Below are 25,576 nucleotides of genomic sequence, written 5' to 3' on the forward strand. Positions count from 1 at the left end.
CGGTGAAACCCGGAAGTAACGTGTTCTGTTACTTCCGGGTCGCCATGGAGTGCAACCCAAAAACGCTCAACATGAAGCAACTTTAACCTGAGGTATGACTGTACAGTCAAACACCAGAACTCGAATGTTATCTGTTTCGGAAGGACATTCGAGTTCCAAAATGTTCAAGTTCCAAGACGCGGCTTCCGATTGGCCGACAGCTAGGTTTTTGCACAGCGGATGTTTTTGCACAGCGGTTTTTGCGTCGGATGTTCGTCTTCCGAGGAATGTTCAAAAGCCAGAGCATTTACTTCTGGGTTTTCGACATTTGGGAGCCGAAACGTTCGGCAACGGAGCGGTGTGAGAACCAAGGTTTGACTGTACAGTGGTACCTCGGGTTACATACGCTTCAGGTTAGATACGCTTCAGGTTACAGACTCCGCTAACCCAGAAATAGTACCTCGGTTTAAGAACTTTGCTTCAGGATGAGAACAGAAATCGTGCTCCGGTGGCGCGGCGGCAGCAGGAGGCCCCATTAGCTAAAGTGGTGCTTCAGGTTAAGAACAGTTTCAGGTTAAGAACGGATCTCCAGAACGAATTAAGTACTTAACCTGAGGTACCACTGTACTGTGATAATGACACATGACAGACCTGTAACTCCTGTTTTATTATTCCTGTTATTTAATGTACTGTAATTTATCTATTTCCTGGACACCACACACACACAGATACCAGATCCTCCAACCATTGCAATGTTTGTTAGCCTAACTTACCTCACAGGTTGTTGTGGGGATAAAATGGGAAGAGGGAAGAAGCATGTACCGCATGTACCTTCAGCTATTTGGAGGAAAATGGAGATATACACGTTAATAATAAAAAATAGTACATCACATGTGGAATATTTTGTACAGTTCTGGTCATCTCATCTCAAAAATGATAGCGTGGACAAAGAAAGGTTGCAACGTTTGAGACTTTTTAGTTTAGAGAAAAAGTAAGAGGTTACAAGATATAAGTTTATTACATTATGCATAGTGTGGAGCATGGGCGTAGTGAGAATTTATGTTGGGGGGGGCAGAACCGAGCTATCTGTGAAGCGATTGGTCAGTTAGTTAAGTTTTTTTATTTATTACCTGAAGGGGGGCAGCTGCCCCCCTGCCTATGCCCATGGAGTGGAGTAAGTGGACAGGAAATTTTTTTTTCTCCCTCTCTCCTAACACTAGAACTCTGGGAAATCCAATGAAGCTGACATTTGGAAGATTCAGGACAGATAAAAGAAGTTCAAGCAATGCATAGTTAAATCTATGGAACTCACTTCCACAGGAGGCATTGATGGCCATAAACCTAGATGGCTTCAAGAGGATTAGAAAAATTCATGGGGGGATAAGGTTATCAATACCCACTAGCCTGGACGGCTATGTTCTGCCTCTATAAGTTGCTGGTGCAGTGCTCTTGTGCTGGAATCCTGCTTGCAGGCTTCCCGCAGGTCGGCCACTATGAGAACAAGATGTTGTCCTAGATGGGCCATTGGCCTGATCCAGCAGCTTCTGCCTATGTCTTGATGATTTCTATTTACAAATCATTATTTATAAAGTAAATATTTGTGATTATTTATAAAGTTGCATATAAATTAGCATCTTTTTTCTGCAAATCTGCGCAGAAGCGGCTTGCTTTAAAATAATAATAATAAAGATTTAAAGGTACTGTATCCTCAAAAACAGGATGCCTTCCCCAGCACGCGCTTCCAAAGCTCCTCCCTGGCGACTCTGAAAGAACCCGACCTCTTCCGTCTGCTTCTCCCAAGATCCTCCCTTGGGGAGAAAGCGAGAGAGCGCGTCCTTTCTTGATTCTCCACCCCTTGGTCTCTTGGGAGTTGTAGTTCCCTTGGATTCCCCTTACCCAGTTTCCGTGGGCGAGAGACGGCGGCTGCTCAGACTCCAATTCCCAGCATGCACCCTGCCGCAAGGCTCCTTGCCCTCCTCCTTTCCCCGCTTCATGCCTGGCGGCGACCCCGCCTCTTGCCTGCTCCGAGATGGGGCGGGAAGGAGGCGGATCCGTGTCATTCCTTCGGCGGCGGTAGCTGCGAACGGTGTCAAGCTGGCGGCGGGCGGTAAGGGCCCTCTTTTCTTAATCGGATTTGGATCAACCAACTTTTTTGAGGGGGTTTAATATCCTCTATGGGGAGAGATAGGAATATATCCCCCTCCCCATGGAAGATAAGGCCCCTGTGGAGAAACTGTATGAACACCCCCCAAAAGATGGGGCGGGGGAGCGTGGGTCCCCGATAGGGATGAGGTGCCTCTGGAGCAGTTTGCAAAGAGCCCCATATAGTGATAGGGACCATTTGTGGGGGAAATGCATGGAGCCCCCCTCCCTTTCCAGGGACAGTGGAAACTTACTTTCCTTCCCCAACCTGATGCTTTCAAGATGCATCGGACTACAACTTCCATCCGTGATAAATACTCATGGATAATGGGAGTTGTAGTACTAAATGCAAACTCTGTGGTAGAGCCAGAATGCCTCTGGAGGCCGAGTTGGGGGGCTGGGGCATGGTAGCTTGTTTGGTAGAGCATGCGACTCTTAATCTCAGGGACGTGGGTTCGAGTCCCATGCCGGGCGATTCCTGCATTGCAGGGGGTTGGGCTAGATGGCGGTCCCTTCCAACTCTACAATTCTGTGGTTCCTGTTGTTGTTGAACTCATGTCAGCCCCAGGCAGCATGGTCAATGGTCAAGGATGATGGGAGCTGTTGTACAACAAAATCTAGAGAGCCACACTGCCCCATGGATTGAGGTTAATATGGGGAGAATGCAAACACGCCATTGGAAGGGGGTAGTTTGGGTTGGCCCTGTAGGGATGGTATAAAACGTATAAAAGTACCTTAATAAGAATGCAGCATCTAGACAAAATTCTTCCTCTCTTGTCCCTCCGTGCACAACCTGAAGGTAGTGAGCCTTGCACAATTCTTTATTTTGAACTTTTAACCACACATGTTTCTGAAGTTAGGTACCACTGTTTTCAGTCGGGCTCACTTCTAAGAAAAGTGTGAGCAGGATTTCTTCTGTGGAAGCTCAACCGAGATGGAGTATGGAAAGGAGGATGTGTGTTCAGTGTTGCCTTTTTCCTTTCACGGAAGTTTTATGTTTCAGAGGAGTGTGGAAAACCCTCTTCCGAACTTGCGGCTTGCCAGAAGTAGCTTAGGGCATCTCTGACGAAGGTATTTTAGCAGCAGCAATCTTTGCAGGAGACATTTTAACTGGATTCTTCCCCCTGTTCCCTAGCTCCCCTGAAAATTCTCAAGCAGACGCAGCCAATATGTTTGGACCCATAACCTGAAATGTTGCAATGAATAAAGTCTAAGGGTGCGGATTTGAATTTGGGTCCCCCCCAGTTCTTGTCTTATGTTCTGGTAACTACTACACAATATTAGCTTTATCTCTGCTGTTCTTGAGCAACCTTTCTTACCTGCTAGCAGCTGCAACAGTGCCAGTCCTTGCACACAGCTGCTCTAGGCAGCAGCAGCAGCAGCCCACAGGGAAGGCCTAACAACAAATTCTGCATTATACTGCTTCTGATTATCCGGGGTTGGCAGCTTAGATCTGGAAATAAGCTTAATTAGCGGGTGTGTGTGTGTGTGTGGAACAATAGTTGTATTATTGTTGTTGTTGTTATTATTATTATTATTATTACATATATTCATCGATTTTTCAAAAGATGCCAAAAGTGTTTTACAAAAACAAACATTAAAACTAACATAAGCATTATAACAAATTAACCTCAGAGGATGGAATCAGGATGGCTTTAACAGTTTGGAGAACTGGGTCAAAATTAACCAAATGAATTTCAAAAGGGACAAATGTAAAGTTCTGCATTTAGGCAGCGATAATCAGATGCACAAATATAGGATAGGGGACACCTGGCTTGCCAGCAGTACATGTGAAAAGCATCTAGGGTAGACCACAAGCTTAGCATGAGTCAGCAGTGTGATGCAGCAGCAAAGTAAGCTAATGCAACTCTAGGCTGCATCAACAAAGGTATAGGATCCAGATCTAGGGAACTTACAGAACCGCTTCATGCTGCATGCGAAGACCGAGAGGTGCTATGATACCTGAAAAGCTGCCACATGGATGATGGAGCAAGCATGTTTTCTCCTGCTTTGGAGTGTAGGACCCAAACCAATAGATTCAAATTGCAAGAAAGAAGATTCTAACTCAACATTAGCAAGAACGTTCTGACAACAAGAGCTGTTTGACAGTGGAACCAAGTCTCTTGGAAGGTAGTGGACTCTGCTTCATTGGAGGTTTTTAAAGAGAGGTTGGATGGCCACCGGTCAGGGATTCTTTAGCTGTAATTCCAGCATAGCTGGGGGTGGGTGGAATAGAAGCCCAATGGGGCCCCTTCCAGCTCTGCAATTCCATGATTCTCTAAGCCAAAATACTGACTGGTGATGTCTTTTTTATTTGCTTTATGAATGCCATTTTATTTACCTTAAAGCTGTTTGCTGCCGTAATATTTTTTCCCCTTAATGTTGGCTGGGTAGAAATATTTTTTTGCAAATAAATAAAAAATAAAAGTTCCCTTGTGTTTAATTTCCTCCTAGCCTGTGCTCTTGCAGTGCTAAGAGCAGGTGGCCTATTGAATTACTTGGGCAGGAAAACAGAGGTTTTAAAGGTGATGTTAATTTAATTGGCCTATTTTTCAACCAGGCAGATAAGAAGATCAGAGAGGAGGCTGGTGTGGTCCTAACTCGACAGCTTGCAAACTGCTGAGTTCAGGGGAGAAAGAAAAAGGGTTCTTTTCGCGTAGCAAAAGTGTTTCATTGTGGGGAACCTCAGGCTGAGTTGCCCATGTGGCCCTCCAGACCCCTCTTTCTGGCCCTCTCCTGAGGAGGGGGAAAGGAGGGTTAGAAAGGATAGAAACCTGAGTGAAATAATGGTTCCTCCTTGGAACTCGGCCTAGTGAGCCCTTTGGCTGCTGTTGCCGTGGAGACCGGATTGTTATGATCTCCTTGGGCCAGAGAGGATGGGTTTTGTCCTCTTCCTTTTAGCCTCCTGCTGCCCTCGTTGGTTTGAAAGCTCATGAAAGCCCAGAAGAAGAAGCCAGGCTTGCAACAGAAGCAGCGGCCCTCGAGGAGCTGCCCCAGTTTGCTGGATGCCACCCCCAGGCGGCCCATAATATCTCGCAGAGTCTGCCCGCACAGGTGGGCTCCTCTGACCCGGCCTCGCGGGGCGGTGAGTGGTCCCGGCCGGCGAGAGCCATGGAGGTGTGAACCCTCGCCTCAGGAAGTGCCTCTCCTGGATCGGTTCGGCACCGTGCACATGGATGGTGAGAAGCCAACGAGTGGGGCTCCTGTTTGCTGTGCAAATAATGCACAGGTCGATCTGTGGGGCACCCGGTGTGTATGCATGTGGGGTTTCTAGCGTGCCAGAATTTCAGTAGTCCTGGCAAGAGTATTCCATCTGTGCCACTTAATACCAAGGCAGAAACACAAACACATATGCACATGGGTGTATCTCTCTCTGTATCTGTGTATATATTACATTTATTTTGACATTTAAATCCTACCTTTCCTGTGAGGCGCTCAAGGTGTCCTAAATGGTTCTTCTCCCCATTTTATCTTCCCAACAACTGTGAGGTTGGTTCTCTCTCTCTCTCTCTCTCTCTCTCTCTCTCTGTGTGTGTGTGTGTGTTTGAATCTTAATCGACCCAGGACTGGAGTGAGATACTTGTGTGTCTCCTGCCACTTGTTGATGGACTACAGCTCCCATCATCCCTGACCATTGGCTATGCTCGCTAGGGCTCATGGGAGTTGGAGTCTAGGGCTAGGTGATAGCAGGTTTTCGTGATGTATCAGCAGCTAAACATTGCAATAAAGTGATACACCACGATCTTGAAAATGATGGAGCATCGGCCCCAGCCCTGTGAGGCACCAGGGTGAAACTGCTACCACCACTCCCTCCACTGCCAGTGTCCAGCAGAAGGAAGTTCCTTGGCCAGAGAAAGAAGTTAAGATCCTAGCTGGCTGACAAGCCACCACCTGTGATATACCTCAGAGTCTAAATGTCATTGTGATCTGGCCCACAAACTGGTCCTGGATGATGTGTTGATACATCGCCCAGGCCTATTGGAGTCCACCAACATCTGGAGGGCCACAGGTTTCTCACCCCTGCCCTAGACTGATTGAGATCATAGAATCAAAGAATTGTAGAGCTGTAAGGGTCATCTAGTCCAGCCCCCTGGAACCCAGGAATCTCAACTGAAGCATCAAGTACAGATGGCCATCCAACCTCAGCCAAATATGTTAGATCTGATCTTCAGCTTAACAAAACTGAAAAGAGCATGCTTGGTTAATTTTACTCCTGCGTGATTCTCATTATCTCCCCCCCCCCCCCGTGACAAAAATTACTTGAGCTCAAATAAATAGATTATTGTGGGTGGGGGAATCAATGTGTACTTCATGCGGTTTAAATGCTATATCCAGTCAAAGCTTTCCTTGGAAGCTGTTATGGCTGAAATACCTGTTAATGTCCTGAGACGTGACAATTCAACGGCGCAAATTATTTTACCTTATTTACATGCAAAGGTAAAAAAGCACTAGAAACTGCTGACATGCTAATCTTAGCATATCCAAAGAGTTGTGTGTTTATACCAGGGATAGGCAACCTAAGGCCTGTGGGCCGGATGCGGCCCAATCGCCTTCTCAGTCCGGCCCGCAGATAGCCTGGGAATCAGTGTGTTTTTACACGAGTAGAATGTGTCCTTTTATTTAAAATGCATCTCTGGGTTATTTGTGTGGCATAGGAATTCGTTCAGACCACATGGTCTGAGGGACGGTGGACTGAAAAAGGTTGCTGACCCATGGTTTATACCATACCGTACAATTAAAGCACATGGAGTCTTGGGAACTATGGTTTGTTATGGTGTGCTGGGAATTGTAGTTCGATGAGGGATAAACGACAGTTCCTAGGATTCATTGGGGGAAGCCATGACTATTGAAGTACTATAAACGTGCTTTAAATGTATGGGGTTAGCAGGCCTTGCTAGCCTGGTCGTTGTTGTTGTTGTGTATTGACACCCAGCTCCCTTTCTCTCCTTTGTGCAGCTGGGGATGCCATGGGGGGAGCGAAGCCTGGCCCAGTGCAGATTGTGCTGGTGCACAAAGACCAGCACTCCTTTGAGCTGGATGAGAAGGCGCTGAGCCGTGTCCTCTTGGCTGATGCTATCCGGGACCTCGATGTGGTGGTGGTGTCCGTGGCTGGTGCCTTCCGCAAAGGCAAATCCTTCCTCTTGGACTTTCTGCTGCGTTATATGTACACACAGGTGAGCCATCCCCCCCGTTCGCTGGTTCATTGTCTGTTGCTATTATTAATTTACAAAGCCCAGAACGACCTAGGGCCAGTGTACCACAGGGAACACCTGAATGAACCCTTACAGCCCATCTCAGTCCTCGAGATCATTTACAGGAATATTGTTGACTGTTCTCCAAATTGACGAGGGTCATTTAACAAGGAATCAAACCTTTAGTGTCACCAGCTCAACCCTGTGGAATACTCTGCCAGCAGAGATTCAGCAGGTGCCTTCTGTGCCAACTTTTAAATGCCTGCTGAAAACTTTCCTAATCCTTCAGGCTTATGCAGGCAATTAAGAATGCATCTTTCCGCAATGCTTAGCTGATTTCTGATTTTGACTTTTGATATGATTTTTATTGTGTGGTTTTATGTACAATTGTTGTACACTACCTTGATTTTAAAAAAAACAACGAATAGCAGTATATTTTTTATTAAAAAAAGCATTATTTAAAACAATGTACCTGGTGCTTAAGAGAGAATTTTCACAAGTAAAACAAAATGGACACAAAGCTCCTATTTGCAAAGAGCCTACATTCTGTTCACCTTCAGCCCCCAAACTTCGGTGGAACCATGCAATCTGGTTTCGTTTGGGCTTTTTTGCATCATGATACCAGACCACGTTTTGATTCTGGTTTGTTTTATTTAGCTAGAGATAGAATCAAGCACAGTTCTGCACAGGTTTGTAATATGACTAGAAGCCTTTGTCAGAACTGAAAGCAGGAGCTGTTATTCTCTTACAGGGGACACGTGGGAGCCTGGTGGCTCATTCTTGTTGTACTACAGAGTTTCCTTATTTGTGCTGTTTCCCTGTTGCTCCGCAGAAAGAAGGGGGCAGCACCAATTGGCTGGGTGACAAGGATGAACCCCTGACAGGCTTTTCCTGGCGCGGTGGATCTGACCCAGACACCACAGGCATCCAAATCTGGAGCGAAGTTTTCATTGTGGAGAAACCAAGTGGAAAGAAGGTACGGGGGCAGTTGAGAAGGAGTTGGAATTTGATTAAAATGGAAAGCGAAAACATTTCTTCACCCCTCCATGGCCACAGTAGGAAACCTCAAGACTGAGGGTCAAATGTGGTCCTTTGGTCTGTTGCCGGAACCCATGGTGAAAGAAGCTCAGTTGGTCAAAGTTTTCTGCGCCATGGACAGCCCCAAGTGAGCAACTTTCTCCAGCAAAGGCCCTCTTGCAGACTGCCTCCTCCAAGCTCCACCCCCTTGGGAGAACACCAGAACCTTAAAGGGCCAACCCTGTGGTCTGAAGATGGGTGCTCCTCCTTCATGCCATTGCCTCTCTCCTGCTGCGCTTCTGACACTGCAGGACTTCTGGTTTGCAGTGGGAAACTTCTGGCTTTTTTTCTGGCTCAGGAGAAGGTGTCTGCGAGGGTCCAGGCTCTTTCCTTATAGCAGTTTTAGAAATTAGCCAGACTGTTTTCACACACTAATACCCCATCCTGTAGAATTCTATCAGTTATATTTTCGCTCCACAATCAGAATTTCAGGAATAAAAATGCTTTTTCTGTGCAGCCTGAGCAGTGCCCTAAAGGCCCTAATGGTCTGGGAAGTTGTTCTGGGAGCTCTTGCCCCAGCACTTCAGACCCCATGCTCTCCCTAACTTCCACAGCCAGCTCTGAGCCCAGACCCAGCTACCCCTGCAGCCTCTGTGCCTGTTTCATGACACCCTCTGGTCCTTGCTATCAGGTCCTCTGGACTCTTCCCCAGGCCACCCTGCTTCCCCAGCCACCCCCACCCTTAAAGAAATAATAACCCAGCGAGGACTGAGTATATTCAGAGACCACAGAATGCCAGGGGGTGGGGAGAGTGGAAAACTGTGAGGTGGAGGGAGCACTGGAGCATCTCTTGAGCCTGATGCGCTCACCTGTGCTTCCAGGTGGCGGTCGTGCTGATGGACACCCAGGGAGCTTTTGACAGCCAGTCAACAGTCAAGGACTGCGCCACCATCTTTGCTCTCAGCACCATGACGAGTTCTGTTCAGGTGAGTGTCCCCTGTTTTTTGGTCGTCGTTTGAATAAGGTGTGGCAAGGGCTTTCGCCATGAGCGTGTGATGGGACTCCTCATTGATTGGAGGGGAAGGCGGCTACAATCAAGACAGAAAAGCCAAAGCTGGGTGGTTTCTGGAAAGGCAGTCTGTGTCGCTAGGCCTCTCCTGGCCTTGGAAGAGTGTGTGTGTGTGTGTGTGTGTGTGTGTGTGTGTAAGCAAGCGTGTGTGTGTAAGTAAATAAATATATACAGTGGTACCTCGAGTTACAAACACCTCAGGTTACAAACGCTTCAGGTTACAAACTTCGCTAACCTGGAAGAGTTACCTCGAGTTGAGAACTTTGCCCCAGGCTGAGAACGGAAATCGTGTGCCAGTGGCACAGTGGCAGCAAGAGGCCCCATTAGTGAAAGCACACCTCTAGTTAAGAACAGTTTCAGGTTAAGAAAGGACCTTCGGAACGAATTAAGTTCGTAACGAGAGGTACCACTGTATATTCACCCATCCAATCAGGAGTCTGAGCTTGGGAGCCTTTTGGAGACCTGAGGGGGTTATATTTAATTATGTATATTTAAATCCCATCCCAGCTGGCAAAACAGAACAAGATCTAAAAACTCGGTGGAATTTTGTCCTGTTGTTTCCCTATTCATCCCTGGGCGCTGAAGAAAGCCTGGTCCAAGGTTTCCCAAACTTGGGTCTTCAGCTGTTTTTAGACTACAACACCCATCATCCCTAGGTACCAGGACTAGCGGTCAGGGATGATAGGAGTTGTAGTTCAAAAATGGCTGGAGACCCAAGCTTGCGAAGCCCTGGGCTAGTCTAAGTGAAAGCATCTAGGAATGTAGGGAGCTGCCTTATGCTGACTGAGGCCATTGGTCCACCTTATTCTGAGCGAGGCCATTGGCTGAGTGTTGCCTCCACTGACTGGGAAGCGGCTGTCATGGGTTTCAGCCGGGGGTCTCTTCCAGCTCCACCTGGAGATGCCAGGGATTGAGGCTGGGACCTTCTGCCAGATTAAATCAGTTGCGGCAATCTTTAATGAGCCATAAGAGTCTTTGTTGCAACAGGCTAAGGCAGCTGCCCTTCTGGATTTTTTTCACCATTCCAGCTGTCCCTTTCCCCCTTTTTAGATCTACAACTTGTCTCAGAACATCCAGGAAGATGATCTGCAGCAGCTACAGGTAGGTGATAAGAAAAATAAGAAAAACATTTCCCCTTGCAATGCTCATGGTGCTGTGCAGAACGCAACAGGGGGTACAGTTGTTGTTGTTGTGATGGTGGTTGCTATAATTCCTATTTATTTATACTTACTGCTTGATGCCAGGATAGGCTTCTAAGTGGTTTCCACGTAGAACAAGCTCTAGTCCTGCTTGCGGGTTACTGTGATGATAATCTGGTCGGCCACTGTGAGAACAGGATGCTGGTCTGATCCAGCAGAGCTCTTTCTGTGTTCTTTACAGAAAGAGCCAGTGTGGTGTAGTGGTTAAGAGCGGTAGTCTCGTAATCTGGGGAACCGGGTTCGCTTCCCCACTCCTCCACATGCAGCTGCTGGGCGACCTTGGGCCAGTCACACTTCTCTGAAGTCTCTCAGCCCCACTCACCTCACAGAGTGTTTGTTGTGGGGGAGGAAGGGAAAGGAGAATGTTAGCCGCTTTGAGACTCCTTAAAGGGAGTGAAAGGCGGGGTATCAAATCCAAACTCTTCTTCTTCTTCTTCTTTATACTTTCTGAACTCAGCTGTGAGAGACCCGGAGTCAGGGGCACACCTGCTGCTGCCATTCCCTTATCAGGGGTTCCCAAAGGGAGTGTGGCAGGAGAGAATGGCAAGCGTGGCAGGAAGGTGGTTCAAGGACCATCAAAGAAACACCTAAACATGTCAGTGTAGTGTAGTGTGGTATAGTCCCAGTATAGGATAGTACTGTATCAAAATAATTTTTATTTATATGGATATATTTTCAAAATGAGAGCAAGAGCATCGAGTGATACTGCGTTGTTTCTTTTTGTTTTCCAGTGCATTTCTTATCAGTAGAAAATTTGGTGTGGTGCAAGCAATTTCTTTTTCTGAGAGTGTGGCCTGAGTAAAATTTTTTTTGAGAACCGCTGCTTTAGATCTTTAAACAAAATTCCGCATGTTTCTGATTTCCTTTTGTAGCTCTTTACAGAGTATGGACGCCTGGCCATGGATGAGAGCTTCCTCAAACCATTCCAGGTATGCAGATTTGTTACTCCACTGTACGGAAGCTTGATGCAGATTTCAAGGGTCAGTGGGGAGAAATGGGCAGAGGGGTGGTTTTTTCAAATCCCCGCTCAATGACAAAGCTTATTGGGTGACCTTGGAGCACTCACAGTCCTTCAGCCTAACCTTCCTCACAGGGTGTTCTGAGGATTTCCCCCCCCCAGGGTGTGGGTTGGGGAAAGAGCAATGCTCTGAGCTGCTTGCAAGGAACAGTGGAGTGCAATGGGAGGTGGATTGGTTTTGTAGAACTGAACTGAGCGGTGGAATTGGATTTTCTGTTTGTATATACAGTGGTACCTCAGGTTACATACGCTTCAGGTTACATACGCTTCAGGTTACAGCGTACTAACCCAGAAATAGTACCTCGGGTTAAGAACTTTGCTTCAGGATGAGAACAGAAATCATGCTCTGGCGGCGCAGCAGCAGCAGGAGTCCCCATTAGCTAAAGTGGTGCTTCAGGTTAAGAACAGTTTCAGGTTCAGATCAGACCTCTGGAACGAATTAAGTACTTAACCCGAGGTACCACTGTATTTAGAGCTGAGTTATTCTCACTCGCCTGATATATTTCCGGTCCCCTCCAAGCATCCTTTTTATGGTGCATTCATGGTTGGTTGTGTTCATGATGGGGGCAGTTAGATACGGTCCCGCTTTCAATCCTTTGTGTTTGCAAAAAATTCTAGGTGGACGTATTGCTTCATTTCCCATTGGTGCCTGTCCTGTTACTTCCCTGTAACTTTTCATACCGCAAATGTCCCAGGGTGGATGCTGGTGGTTGTTTTTTTACTCACCTTAATTGCACTGCAAGGCACGTAGACAACCAAACCAGGATGAATGCTCCTTGTTGTTAAACTGCTAACCCCCCGCAAACAAATCGGAAGGAATGCTCAATAAAGATAATGTCACATGACCTCTTCAGGCATCCTTTCTATGGCACATTCGTGATGGTTTTTTGCCTCTGATGGTGTCGGGGTGGTTATGTGCAAAGAGTGCCTCCCTCCAGACCGCGGTAACACTGGGGAAGCCTCGCTGAACATCTGTTAAAATGGAACAATGCGTGGATGGCCCAGTATGAAACCCATCATGAAAGCACTATTATTGCGTCAATGATATGTTGCAGAATACAGTGGTACCTCGGGTTACAGACGCTTCAAGTTACAGACTCTGCTAACCCAGAAATAGTACCTCGGGTTAAGAACTTTGCTTCAGGAGGAGTACAGAAATCGCGCGGCGGCAGCGGGAGGCCCCATTAGCTAAAGTGGTACCTCAGGTTAAGAACAGTTTCAGGTTAACAACGGACCTCTGGAACGAATCAAATTCTTAACCTGAGGTACCACTGTACTGTACATCCTCCCCCAAAATAAAACCCCCGCCAGTCGGGGGGGGGGGCGCTTCCCATTTCATTCAGGGGAATCAGAGCTTGCTCCCATGGAGGGAGGTCTGTTTCTCTCACGTCCTCTTCATGACCTTCTCATTGGGGCATCTGGCTGTTCTTTGCATGAAGCAGGATGCTGGACTCTAGATGGGACAGTCTCCCCACCCCTGGTTTACTGGGTTAGGTTCTCAAGGAGCTCTCCCAGCCACACCTGCCTCCCTGTCTGCTAGAACTGAGCCAAACTTCCTCAGAAGATCTGTTTTTGAGGCCCTTTCTCAGTCCTCCCACCTCTCTCACGCCATGCAGACCCTGATGTTCCTGGTCCGTGACTGGAGCTTCCCATATGAGTACCACTACGGCCTGGAAGGTGGCATGCGTTTCTTGGACAAGCGTTTGCAGGTAAACAAACAAACCCAAAAGCAATTGAACCCGTTGGAGGAGACCTGGCGGAGAGGAGCTTGTCATGGCATGGAATTATTAGGAAAAGTAACTACAGGACTAGAACCTCCACCGGGTTTTTATTTTAAATGAAAGTTGACAAACTCAAGGATACAACCACGTTGCAGCATGCAAGCATCCTTCTCCTTAACTTTGTCCATTTATATTTCCTCCAATTTGGAAATTAACATTGTTCTTAACTTGAAATTCTCTTGTCGTTTAAAAAAAGAAAAGTGTGAGATGACTTATGGTCCTTCCCACCACCAGGTGAAATCTCACCAGCACGAGGAGATCCAACATGTGCGGAAACATATCCATTCCTGCTTCACCAACGTCAACTGTTTCCTCCTGCCCCATCCAGGCCTCAAAGTGGCCACCAGTCCGAATTTTGATGGGCGTCTGAAAGGTATGGGCCCCGTGTTGTCCAGTGGCAAACTCAGCAAGCCAGGATTAGAAACTCTGCCTTGTTCCCGGTTTGCAGGGCGTGGAAGCAGCAGGTGGAAAGGCAAAACTGTGATCTGGTGGGCGGGCATTGTTGTGCATGAGCCCGAGGGATCCGAAGGATCTGTTTACGTACCACCAAACCATGGTTTGGTGCGACTAGCCCTTATGTTGTCCCACAAACCAATGGCTAAGCTTCCTTAACCATGGTTTGGTGTGATGCAATGTTTCAGGGGTACCCAAGGTAGAGCTTGTATGTGCTTTTGTGGAGGGGAATATTATATATATACAGTGCTACCTCAGTTTACATACACTTCAGGTTACAGACTCCGCTAACCCAGAAATAGTACCTCGGGTTAAGAACTTTGCTTCAGGATGAGAACAGAAATTGTGTGGCAGCAGCGCAGCAGCAGCAGGAGGCCCCATTAGCTAAAGTGGTGCTTCAGGTTAAGAACAGTTTCAGGTTAAGTACAGACCTCTGGAACGAATTAAGTACTTAACCTGAGGTATCACTGTATATGTAACTTTCCAACAAGGCTATTGAAATTCTGTGGCCTGTATGCCAATTGACTTGCTCTCTCAAATTTGCATAACTGATTTTGCACACTTCCTTACTTTGCATAATTGTTTTGACTTCCACTAGTTTGCTTTGGGGCTCAGTTCAAGACACTTGCTTTGACCTTTAAAGGCCCTAAAGTGTTTAGGACTGGAATATCTCCAGAATTGTTTTTGCCCATATGAATGTCTCCGAGGTCTTGCTTTCTAGGTTCAGGTCCTTCCACTTATCTGAGATAAGCCACAGGGGGTACCTGGGAGAAAAAGTCCCCTGGTCTGTATTTAGACAGCCTCCAGAGAGAAATGTGCTTGATTTTGTTTAACTGGGTTTTTGGAGGATTCTCATTTGATTATTCTGCTTTCATTTTTAAATAGCTCAATTTTTCCTGCAATTGGTTGTCATTTTAGGTTTTTATCATGTTGATCTTTTTGTGTCATGTCCTTTTGTTTTGTTTTTGTTTTAAAAACCCCAGTATATTTATCAGAAATAATTGTGATTGGGAAGGTCAAGGAACTGTGTATTGCTTTCCAATTCAGCTGCTTCCCTGGCTTTGAACACAAATTTTCAAGAATAGCTTTGCCGACAGAATCTCTGTGGAGAGGATACTTGAACTGATGATGCATAAATAAACATGTTGATTGTGTAATGTGTGCTGTACTGTGTGCTGCATATGTGTGCCACTGGACAAGTTACTGTAGTTATATGTAGTTCTGGTATAATAATAATAATAATAATAATAATAATAATAATAATAATTTATTTATACCCCGCCTATCTGGCTGGGCTTCCCCAGCCACTCTGGGTGGCTTCCAACCAAATAGTAAAATACAGTGGTACCTCAGGTTACATACGCTTCAGGTTATATACGCTTCAGGTTACAGACTCCACTAACCCAGAAATAGTACCTCGGGTTAAGATCTTTGCTTCAGGATGAGAACAGAAATTGTGCTCCGGCGGCGCGGCAGCAGCAGGAGGCCTCATTAGCTAAAGTGGTGCTTCAGGTTAAGAACAGTTTCAGGTTCAGATCAGACCTCCGGAACGAATTAAGTACTTAACCTGAGGTACCACTGTACAGTAATATTTACATGAAAACCAATAGAAATTATTGGGAGGTCGAGAGAAAAAGAATAGTTTTGCCATCATGAGGACTAGAATTGTCAATCTTCTTTTTTTTAAAAAAAGAAAGTTGATGTGCTCAGCTGCCTTTTGTGTACCTAGTGCTGTGTTTGGTGTGTCTTTTATGTGGAATCGCAGATGAGAGCAGTTTCCTTCGATTCTCTCCTACCTCCCGTCTATCTCTTTTCCCACAGACATTGCAGATGAGTTTAAAGAACAGCTGCAGAAGCTCATTCCGTTTGTGCTGGATCCCAGCCAGCTCCTGGAGAAGGAGATCAATGGTTCCAAAGTGACCTGTCGGGGCTTGCTGGAGTACTTCAGGGTATGCTTCGTTTCTCTTTCTTTCCCCACCTTTAAGGCAGGAGGTGGGGATCCCTTGTGCCTTGGGATGTTGCGGGACCCCATCAGCTCCAGCCCACTCTGTGGTGCAGCCACATTTGGAATTCTGTATATGGTTCTGGTCGCCTCACCTCAAAGAGGAGTTGGAAAAGGTTCAGAAAAGGGCAGCCAGAATGGAACAACTCCCCTATGAGGAAAGGGTCCAGCGTTTGGGATTTTTTAGTTTAGAGCAAAGGCAGGTGAGAGGTAACATGTCAGAAGCTTGTAAAATGATGCACAGCACATTTAAACGCTAGAACTCGTAAGCATCCAGTGAAGCTGAATGTTAATGGTAATTCAGGACAGGTAAATGAAAGGACTTCGTCAAACAGTCCGTAGCTAAACTGTGGAACTCCCTGCCACAGGAGGCAGTGATGGTCACCAACTTGGACGACTTTAGAAGAGGATGAGACAAATTCATGAAGAGAAAGGACTAGCGATGGCTACGCTCTGCCTCTGCAGTTGGATTTGAGGTCTGAGCATCCTCCTGGGGCATAGAATATTGACTGCCTGTTGATGGAAAGAAATAGAAAGCCAGAGGGGAAATGGAATGGAGTATCCTGGGAGAGGGCACGACTGGCTAGATCGCTGAGCAGGATCACTCCACAATGCGACATTTTGTTGTTGGTGTCGCTTGTTTCTGGCAGCTAGTACTTTTACCATCTAAGACTCTCTTGTTTTATTCTTAAGTTACTGTATTGAATTGTTACTAGACATTCCAATGGAAGAACAAAATAAGTTTGCCAGTCCCAGCTATAATAACTTTTCAGAGGTTGTATCGCAAATGTATCCGCTAAGGCCGATAGGTTTCTTTTTCTCAGTGCCTTTGGTCAGAAGACTGTCTACCCATTCCTAACCATCCAAACAGAGGATCCGGCCATTTGAAGGAGGATGGTTCGAGAGAAATATAGTCCCAGCAACAAAGCTAGAATTCACTATTAACTGCTCCTTTTGGAAATATCCTCTGTTTAAGTGACTCAGACAGATTAAACACCACTCCTTCTCTGTTGGATAGCGGTTTCACTGGCACTGGGTATTCCAACATCCTCCCATGACTCCTTAGCAGCCTCCTGAAATTCCAGCTTCAAGATTCAGTCTATTCTTTTGGATCTCAGTTTGTTTGTTAACTAATTGGTGTTGGTATTCTTGTTACTGGCAAAGGACTGTAGCTGAACCCTGTTGACCTTACCTCCCTCCAGGCTTATATCAAGATCTACCAGGGGGAAGACCTGCCTCATCCCAAGTCCATGTTGCTGGTGAGCTTTGCCTGGGGTAGCAAGATACAGTATGTTCCTATTTGGGGAGTTGCCGTCACTTGGCAGAAGGTCCCACCCAGTGGCATCTCCAGGTAGGACTGGGAGAGACTCTCTGCCTGAAACTCTGGAGAGCTGCTGCCAGTCAGTGTAGACACTGCTGGGCTAGGTGGACCATTGCATCTGTGGGAAGAAGGGCACACTGCTTTCTTCTTAAGAGGAAGGCCCTGGCTCACCGGGAGAGCACATGCTCCGCATGCAGAAGGTCCCAGGTTCGATTCCCAGCGTCTCCGGGTAGAGCTGGGAATAACGCCTCCTCTTTGAAACCCTGGAGAGCCACTGCTAGACATTAGCAATCTAAATGGATCCAATGAGTCTCACTCAGCAGAAGGCAGTTTCCTATGTTATTTCAGGGCTAGATGGATCCAGAGGGGCAAGAAGGCAGCTACACGAAGCATGCCAAGGGGAGAAACTTGCTCAGAGGTTTTGCGTGGAGCTCAGGTGCCATGCTCTCCACTGCCTCCCTCCGCACCGCACGCCCCCTGCAGTCTTAAGCGCCTCCCTGTTTGTGATGGGTGCTAGATTAACTGTCCCACAGCACTTGCTGATGCCAGTGTTTGAAATTCATCAGACGCGTTTTGCACCTGGCTATCAGTCACTTGCTACCAAGTTAAAGATGCCGAGGCACTAGGAGGCGCATGCCTGGGGATCCTTGGATCTTGCCTGTTTTCACACACTGACAACACATCCTGTAGAATTCTCTCCATGGTATTTTTTTCTGCACCACCAGAATGAATTTCAGGAACCAAAAGGTAACTAAACATTCTGTTTTGGCAACTGCAACCTTGCTTTAAGGAGCCATTTGGCATCCAGCTTATATATCTGAGTTTCTAACACTGCCTGATGCTGGTGCCAGGGCACTTGGTCAAGTGGGTAGTTTGCAGTCTGGGATGTAGAACTCACTTACCTGCAAACAACTCAGCTTTTCTCAAGCCTTTCTTTTTCTTTTTCTAAAGCAACGGAGTTTCTGGTCCTTATGATTGCAAAGGCATGTTTGCTGAGCATGTACCCCAGTTTGGGGGGAGGGCATAAGATTGCAGAAGTGGGAAATATGCCTTGTTGGGGGGTGGTGGAAGGGGGCACAGACGGTGGAACTGATTACATCCCTGTTCTCATTTTACGATCTTTGCTCTCAGGCTACTGCAGAAGCCAACAACCTGGCTGCTGTTGCTTCGGCCAAGGACATGTATTACACCAATATGGAGAAGGTGAGAACGGAGTTGGGGTTGGGGCAATAAAATGGCAAGAAATTCACATTTTAAAGTGATGACTCAGAACAGTTAGAGAAGCTCCTCTTTAAACACCGCTCTGAACTGAAACAACTGAAACAGTTGAGACCAACAGGCCCAAAGAATAGAAAAACAATCAAGACAGCCCATCAAGTTTATAAGGGAGTGGCATTCACGTCTGATATTTCCTCCCCAAGGTAGGGCACAATGACACTCCACAAATTGAACTCCTTTATATCACCAGTTCCAAGCTATAGTCTGACTTCTAATGGGGCAGCTTCCTAACACTGAGCTAAAAAGGATGCTTATAGCCAGTGGAGGTTGGTCTATTAGGGTGAATAGGGCACTGCCCCATCTACCTTAGTCCACCCTCAGCCAACGCCCACCTTGCCTTCCTTCCTACTTGCAACCAGTCCAGGATGTGGCAGTTCCTGTTAAGTTTTCTCCTGCTTAGTTCAGCAGCAAACAGGATGGCGAGATGCTAGAGTGAGTTGGTGCTGGCTGCCATTGGCTCTGGCGCCACCTACTGCCAGGCTCCTTGCCTTCCACCCAGTGTGAGCACCAGCCAGCGTTGTTCTTAGCCTGCTTTGGAAGGTTGGCTGTGTTAACACCTGTATCCCCTGTCCTGCCCCACAGCTGTGTGGCGGCGACAAGCCGTATGTTGCGCCGGATCTCCTGGAGGAGAAGCACCGCGTGCAGAGCGCCATGGCCTTGAAGCAATTCCAGACCACCAAAAAGATGGGGGGCAAGGAGTTCAGCCAGCGCTACGAGGAGGAGCTGGTGAGGGAGATGAACAGCATCTACGAGGACCTCTGCAAGCACAACCAGAGCAAGAACATCTTCAACACGTTCCGGACGCCTGCCGCCATCTTCAGCCTCATCATCTCCCTCTACATGGGCTCCAACTTCTCAAACTACATTGGCCTCGGCTTTGTTGCCCAGATCTGCACCTTTCTCGTAGGCATCCTCCTCCTCTGCCTCCTGGCCTGGGGTTACATCCGCTACTCAGGCCAGTACCGCGAGCTGGGCGTCATCATTGACACTACGGCCGAGTTCCTGCTGGAAAGGGTGAGTGGCGGCCTACAAAGCACCAGGTGGATTAACGGTGGAAGCCCGAGGAGATAGCCCCACATGGACCTGCGCTTCCATATGTAGTATGGAAAGACCCACCATAATGAAATGGTGCGATGGCAGAGGCAATATGTCTCTGGATCAGAGGCGTAGTGTGGGGAGGGCTGGGGGGTCATGGTCCCAGGCGCAGATTTTGGAAAGGGTGTGAGGGGGTGCAACCAGGCACCTCCCACGACAGGCTCCCTCATTCACTGAGCTGTGTCTGGGCTGGGCTGGGCCTTCAGGGCTGGGGCAGCGGCACCTCCTTGTGGCTGGTAAAGGGAGGCCCTTGTGTGCCTTGACCCTAGGCTGGCTGAGGGCGAGGAAGTGGGAGGGTGCTGCCGCTGCTACCTACTGAGGCAAGAGGCTCAGGCAGCTGCCTCCTCCTTTGCGAACAGGATGCCACAGCCCTCAGGTCTTCCCTCCTCACGAGGTGGCTTCAAGTCTCTTTCTCCCTCCCCTCACTTTGGCTCAGACCACTGCCGCTCAGTCGGCGATGAGGGCTTGGGCTTGTGCGGCCACCTTTCACTCCCTGGGCGCCAACAACCCACATTACGCCACTGTTCTGGATCCCAGTTGCTAGAAAACATAGGTGGGGAGAGGAATGTTAGATTTGTCTCCTGCTTGTGAACTTCCCAGAGGTATCTCGATGGCCACTGTGCGAACAGGATGGTGGACTGGATAGGGCAGTGGCCTGATGCAGCAGGACTGTTCTTATGTTACTAACAGAATAATATTATTTATATGCCGCCCATCGGACTGGGTTGCCGCAGCCACTCTGGGCAGCTCTCAACAAAATATTAAAAACACAATAAAGCATCAAATATTAAAAACTTCCCCATATGGGGCTGCCTTCAGGTGTCTTCTAAAAGTTGAATAGTTCATTTCTTTGCCGTCTGATGGGAGGTGGGGAAGAGGAGACCTGTTCAAAAGTGGGATCTTGCTCTCAATTCTGTTTTTTGCAGCACCTGGCCTCAAATAAATATGAAAAGAAAAAAATGGGGGAGGGAGGAGCAGGAATCTCAGTTCCTCAGAAGGCATTTGTGTGACTGAATGCCACCTGTTACGTCTTTTGACGATTCAATGTTTTGAATGTTATTCCTGCATTGAAGGGGGTTGGACCCCGTGATCGTATGACCTAACCATTCTCCCCTCTCCCCAGGCCACCAACCGTACAAACAGTTCCACTCAGGTTGCGGAAACAAGCAGCTCGCCGTCGTCCTCCAGGCCTCCGTCGTCTAGGCCGAGACCCGAGGATAAGAAAAGCAAGTGAGGTCTTAGCAGGAAAGAGAAAGCTACAAACTCGTGGCCAAGCGACCGTCTCGCTGCAGCCTGCAAACCCGGGAATCGCTTGCAGGGCTTCTAGAGAGCAACTCAGCCTCTGGTTCCGGATATTATTTGCTCCCTTCACATTTAATATTTCTTTCTTTTTTAAAAAAGGAACTGCTTCCCTTGCTCCCCTCCCTTTTATTTTTTGTGCACTTTAAAAGAAAAATCAGCTTTAACGTTCTGTACCAGTTCGTGCCTTGCCTGGGAGCTTTGGAGGGAGCACCCCCCCCAAAACATCAGGTGTTGATCTTGTTCCTTCCACTACCCCCTTCTTATCTCTTTCTGCATATTCTTCTTGGGGATGGGAGGCAGCGGTTATCTCCCTCCCCAAAAGAACCAGCTGCACCACTACCGGCAGCGAAACCTCCAGTGCTTCAGCTCATTGCAGCCATCTTGCTGGCAGGGCTCCTGCTTTGGGCATCCTTTGCCCCAAAGTGGAAGATGTGGATTTTGTGGCCTGTGCCAGGGCCAATCCGAAGCAACTTGTGCCTTTGTGACGCTGAACAAGCACCCTTGTGCCTGTGGCAGCGAAGGGACCCCTCACTTAGTCCTGCTTGTTGCCTTAGAAAACAGTATCGGTAGGCTTCTTTCAGGGAAGAACTGATTTATTTAGCATCCTGCAGGCGCTGAGACTGTGGTCTCTGTCCTTTTGCCCCCAGTTCCGATCCTGCTTTCGCTCTCGCGCAGCCGTGATGCGCTGTGAGGGCTCGGGGACCGAGTGTGTCCCTATGCCAGGCTCCAGGCAGGTGTCTCTGTGGGAACGAATCGGCTGTGTGCGCAGCCAAATACCTGTGGCAATACTGAATCCTCTATTCAGAGGGTTGCAGTCAATGCTAGTCCTACGCAGGATAGACCTGCAAGACATGACCAACTCATTTATTTCAGTAGGTCTACTCTTGAGTGGGAGTAGTAGACTGCAACTCTCTGTGTACCGTAGAAGCTGGGGATAGCCACCAATGGTGCCTGCCAGATGTTGATGGACTACAACTCCCATAATCCCTGTCCATTTTTCTTGCTGCCTTGGGCTGATGCTGGTTGTACTTCTGTGATATCTGTTGGCTGCACTTGCTCTCGGCAGCGATCTGGGAACGTGCCTAGATCAGCAACCTGTGACCCATCAAGCCAAACAGCCATGTGTGACAGCCTCTTATTGGGTGGGGGGCAGGTTGCCTGTTTGGCACTTCGAAAAAAAAGTGTGTGTGTGTGTGTGTCAAGATGCAATCTCCAGTCTGTGGGCGGGTCAGGCTTGGTGGGACACAGATTGTGCAAGTCTGCTCTGGATATTGACCTGTGAGTCAGGTGAAATTTATTCCAAGAAGGCTGGGAGCAGGCTTAGGAGATCCATCGCCTGGACTGGGGAAAGGAGGATTGGCCAAGCGGGCTCACAGTTTTAAAGTCTTATTTGAGGGTTGGGGGGGGGAAGCAAACTCCCATTCTGCACAGTGCTCAAAACAAAGCCCTTAACCCTACTAGCCTTCTCTCCCCACAAACAACGCCTGCCCCACCATGTGACTGTTAGAAAGTTCAAGTCTGCTTGGATGCCAGAAATGTCAGGTCAGAGGGTCTGGTTCTTGTTTCGGTTCCAACGTCTCTCCCTTATTCTTGTGCCACACCAAAAAAATAATTATTATTCTGCTCAAGGCTCTTAATTACTCCCGCCTCTTCTCACATTCCTGGTTCCCTCCTTTCTGCGCAGGTTTTAATAGCTTTATAAGGCCAGGGGTGGGGGCTCCCTTCTTGGCCTTGCCTTTTGCTACTTTGCTGTCCCCTTTCCCCTTTGCAGCTGGAATAATATCCTGATCAAAAAGCACAAGACACTGACAGCTTCTAGGCCCACTGAATTGCAGAGGGGGAAACTGGCACCACAAGGCTTAATATTCATTTCTGCTCTGCTTGTTGGGGTGGTCTCCCTTGCGTGGTCCCACTGACCTTTCCATTCCATAGCTTGCTTGTGTTTTTGGTGAACCAGGTGTGAGGAAACTTTGGCGCTCCCATCACCCCTGGCTATTGACCGTGCTTGCAGGGGCTGATGGGAGCTGTAGTTCAGCAACAAGGGTTCCCCCACACCTGTGGGACAGCTTTTCACGGTGCCCCTTTCCCAATGGCACATGTTTCATGTTAACGATTTACAGCGTGTGTATGTGCACACACGCGGGGCGGGAGCTGAAACATTTTTCCAAGGCTGTGATGGCAGTGAAGTCATCTGGGCGACTAGCTAGAGCTCCAGGTGGCTGTAACATTCCACTTGTTCTATTGCTCGTCGACGGGTAACTTAACTCTTTCTCACTTGCGTATAGGGGCACATTTGCACGATAACCTGGTCGCGGGGAAGGGATGCATGAGTCGTTCCTGGCCTCATTGCTTGTAACCTTTTGAAGAAATGGGGTGTGGGCAACCTGTTTGCACCTGTGTCTTTTTGAAGGGTTACGTCAGGAGCACAGAACAAGACGGTGCAACTCCTGTTATCTGCTTTCTGCAACCAGGCAATGAGTAGTGTCAGCCTGCATTTAAATCTCCCTCCTCGCACACTCTTTCCCCCTCTGTAGTGGATGTATCGTATAGCAAGGGGATGCCCCTCTCTGTGTTGCCACGTACCAGTTGAAATTGGCTTGCAGCTCAGATTGGTTAGGAAAGGAAGAAGCTCTTTTTGGCTCCCTTTGGAACAAACAGGTTCCACACAGAAGGGAGGGGAGTGTTAAGTTCAAATCAGGGACCTGCGACTCCCCTGCCCCAAGAAATAATTCTGTTGATAATTGCCCATGTTATGTGCTCATACAGCCAGTTTGCGTGATCATTCCTTTCTCTTGTTGAGAGCACTTCCTTGCCTCCTCGTCTTAAGAACTCCCTCTGTGAGCTTGTTAGTCATTGTATTAGAACTTTCAGCCGGGGACCAACGCTGTGGGGGAGGGAATGTAGATGCCAAATCATATTTATAAAGCGCAAAAAAGAATTGCATTCCACTTTGCAACTGCAAAAATAAAGACCAAGATACTGAAACTGTGTTTTGATGTGTGTTTTTTCCTCCCTCCCCATGTGTACACACACACACACACATTAATGTGAGTTGAATGGATGATGTGCATAACAACCGGCCATTATGCACATTTACCAGGCCTCATGGACAGTGTACATAATCTGTCCGTGGGGAAGGAATTGTGCATAATCTCCATCAAACCTTGGGGAATGTGCACATCTTGAGTGCATTTTGAACATTCTCTGGTCAGTCTGCATAATCACCCAGGAAACATGCCCATGATTTCTATCTCCAGAAGCATGCAGTCTACCTACTCTTACATGGGCCACAATATACCCTCCCACTGATCATTCATGGTTCGAACCAGATTCACACTTGCTAAGCTACAGCAACTTTGCAACATCAAGAATTCCCAAATCTGGGTTTGCTCTTTTTTTCTACACCCAGTTTGCAGTGTGTGTCCTTCCAGAGGCCCTCTTTAAATATATGAATAAATACATTGACAGCTGCCTTGTGTCGGGTGAGGCCGTTTTCCCAGCCTCCCCAGGATTGTCTGACTTTGACTTCAGCAGAGAATGGCCTCTTCTATCGCTTGTGGCCTCATCCTCTTAGGAACTGAACCTGGGACCTTCTGCATGCAAATCAGGTGCTCTGCGCTGGGCTCCAGGAGTAACACATAATTTTGCATTTTAATTCCTGTTCTGTTCTCTCTGTGCCACAACTTACATAGCCAAAACAGCAGCATCTCCCACAAAAATGGGGGCTTTATTATTCTTTGCTTGCTCGGGCTGATGGGAGTTGCAGCTCAATAACATAGTTCAAGCATATGAAGCCAAGGCAGCTGCCAAGATCCAAGTGTCACGCAGAAGAAAGGCAAATAGTGCCCCGGGTGAGAACATTGCCATTGCACAATGAAGCAACAAAGCATTGCTTCAGCAATAGTTGGATTTAGGGGAGAGTGACCAGTTTGGTTGTACTGGGTGCAGAGCCTCGGGTGCATTGCTGGGGATCCTGCAACTATAATTTAGAATGGGGCGCAGGAGGCGGAGGGGTGCGAAATTTGGGTGTTGTACAGAGTGGCGCTATGGGTTAAACCATAGAGTCTAGGACTTGCCGATCAGAAGGTCGGCAGTTCGAATCCCCGCGACGGGGTGAGCTCCCGTTGCTCGGTCCCTGCTCCTGCCCACCTAGGAGTTTGAAAGCACGTCAAAGTGCAAGTAGATAAATAGGTACCGCTCCAGCTGGAAGATAAATGGCATTTCTGTGTGCTGCTCTGGTTCGCCAGAAGCGGCTTAGTCATGCTGGCCACATGACCCGGAAACTGTACACCGGCTTCCTCAGCCAATAAAGCAAGATGAGCGCCACAATCCCAGAGTCATCCGCGACTGGACCTAATGGTCAGGGGTCCCTTTACCTTTTACAGGGGGCCAAGGTCCTCCAATGCTTCATCGCGGCTCCAGTACACCACTGTTCACACCCAAAGGGGAGCACTTACTTTCTGGAGTGGCAAAGAGCCTTAGGCTCTTCGCCAACTTTCGTCCTGATTTGCTCGTGCAAACGTCTCGTGGTAGTTAGACAAAGGACCCTTCCAGGCTGGTGATTGATTCTGCAGGTGTGCCCTGCAACATTTCATTGGTGCAATAATAGTGCGTCACTGGCAGGGTTTATGCCGGATTGTCCATGCATCATTCTGCTTTATTAGTAGTTTGTGATGTTTCCGCAGTGTTCCTGCATTACTGCCATCTGGAAGTGCCCTGATACCACCA

General features: G+C 47.9%; 2 protein-coding genes and 1 long non-coding RNA gene across 4 annotated transcripts in view; all 3 read left to right on the top strand.

Annotated features, from left to right (window-relative positions):
• Positions 1-25,576, top strand: part of LOC309520839 (dual specificity protein phosphatase 10-like) — a 143,246-nt gene that overhangs the window by 97,802 nt on the left and 19,868 nt on the right. The window lies entirely within an intron of this gene.
• LOC309520882 overlaps positions 1-25,576 on the top strand; it is a 169,223-nt gene that overhangs the window by 83,822 nt on the left and 59,825 nt on the right. The gene's annotated exons all lie outside the window — the stretch shown is intronic.
• Positions 1,957-23,833, top strand: ATL3 (atlastin GTPase 3). Of its 2 annotated transcripts, none has more exons than XM_082202748.1 (13): positions 1,957-2,086; positions 7,078-7,295; positions 8,146-8,289; positions 9,212-9,316; positions 10,450-10,500; positions 11,471-11,527; positions 13,233-13,325; positions 13,632-13,770; positions 15,672-15,799; positions 17,055-17,111; positions 18,305-18,376; positions 19,034-19,465; positions 20,670-23,833. In XM_082202748.1, exons 1-13 carry the CDS (start codon positions 1,972-1,974, stop codon positions 20,778-20,780), a joined length of 1,722 nt encoding a protein of 573 aa, XP_082058874.1. In that variant the 5' UTR covers positions 1,957-1,971; the 3' UTR covers positions 20,781-23,833. The 2 variants fall into 2 exon arrangements, with proteins under 2 accessions (XP_082058874.1, XP_082058873.1); XM_082202747.1 differs by lacking the exon at positions 1,957-2,086 and adding an exon at positions 4,993-5,300.

This window comes from Podarcis vaucheri, assembly GCF_965113315.1.
Source record: "Podarcis vaucheri genome assembly, chromosome: 16".
Lineage (NCBI taxonomy): Eukaryota > Metazoa > Chordata > Lepidosauria > Squamata > Lacertidae > Podarcis > Podarcis vaucheri.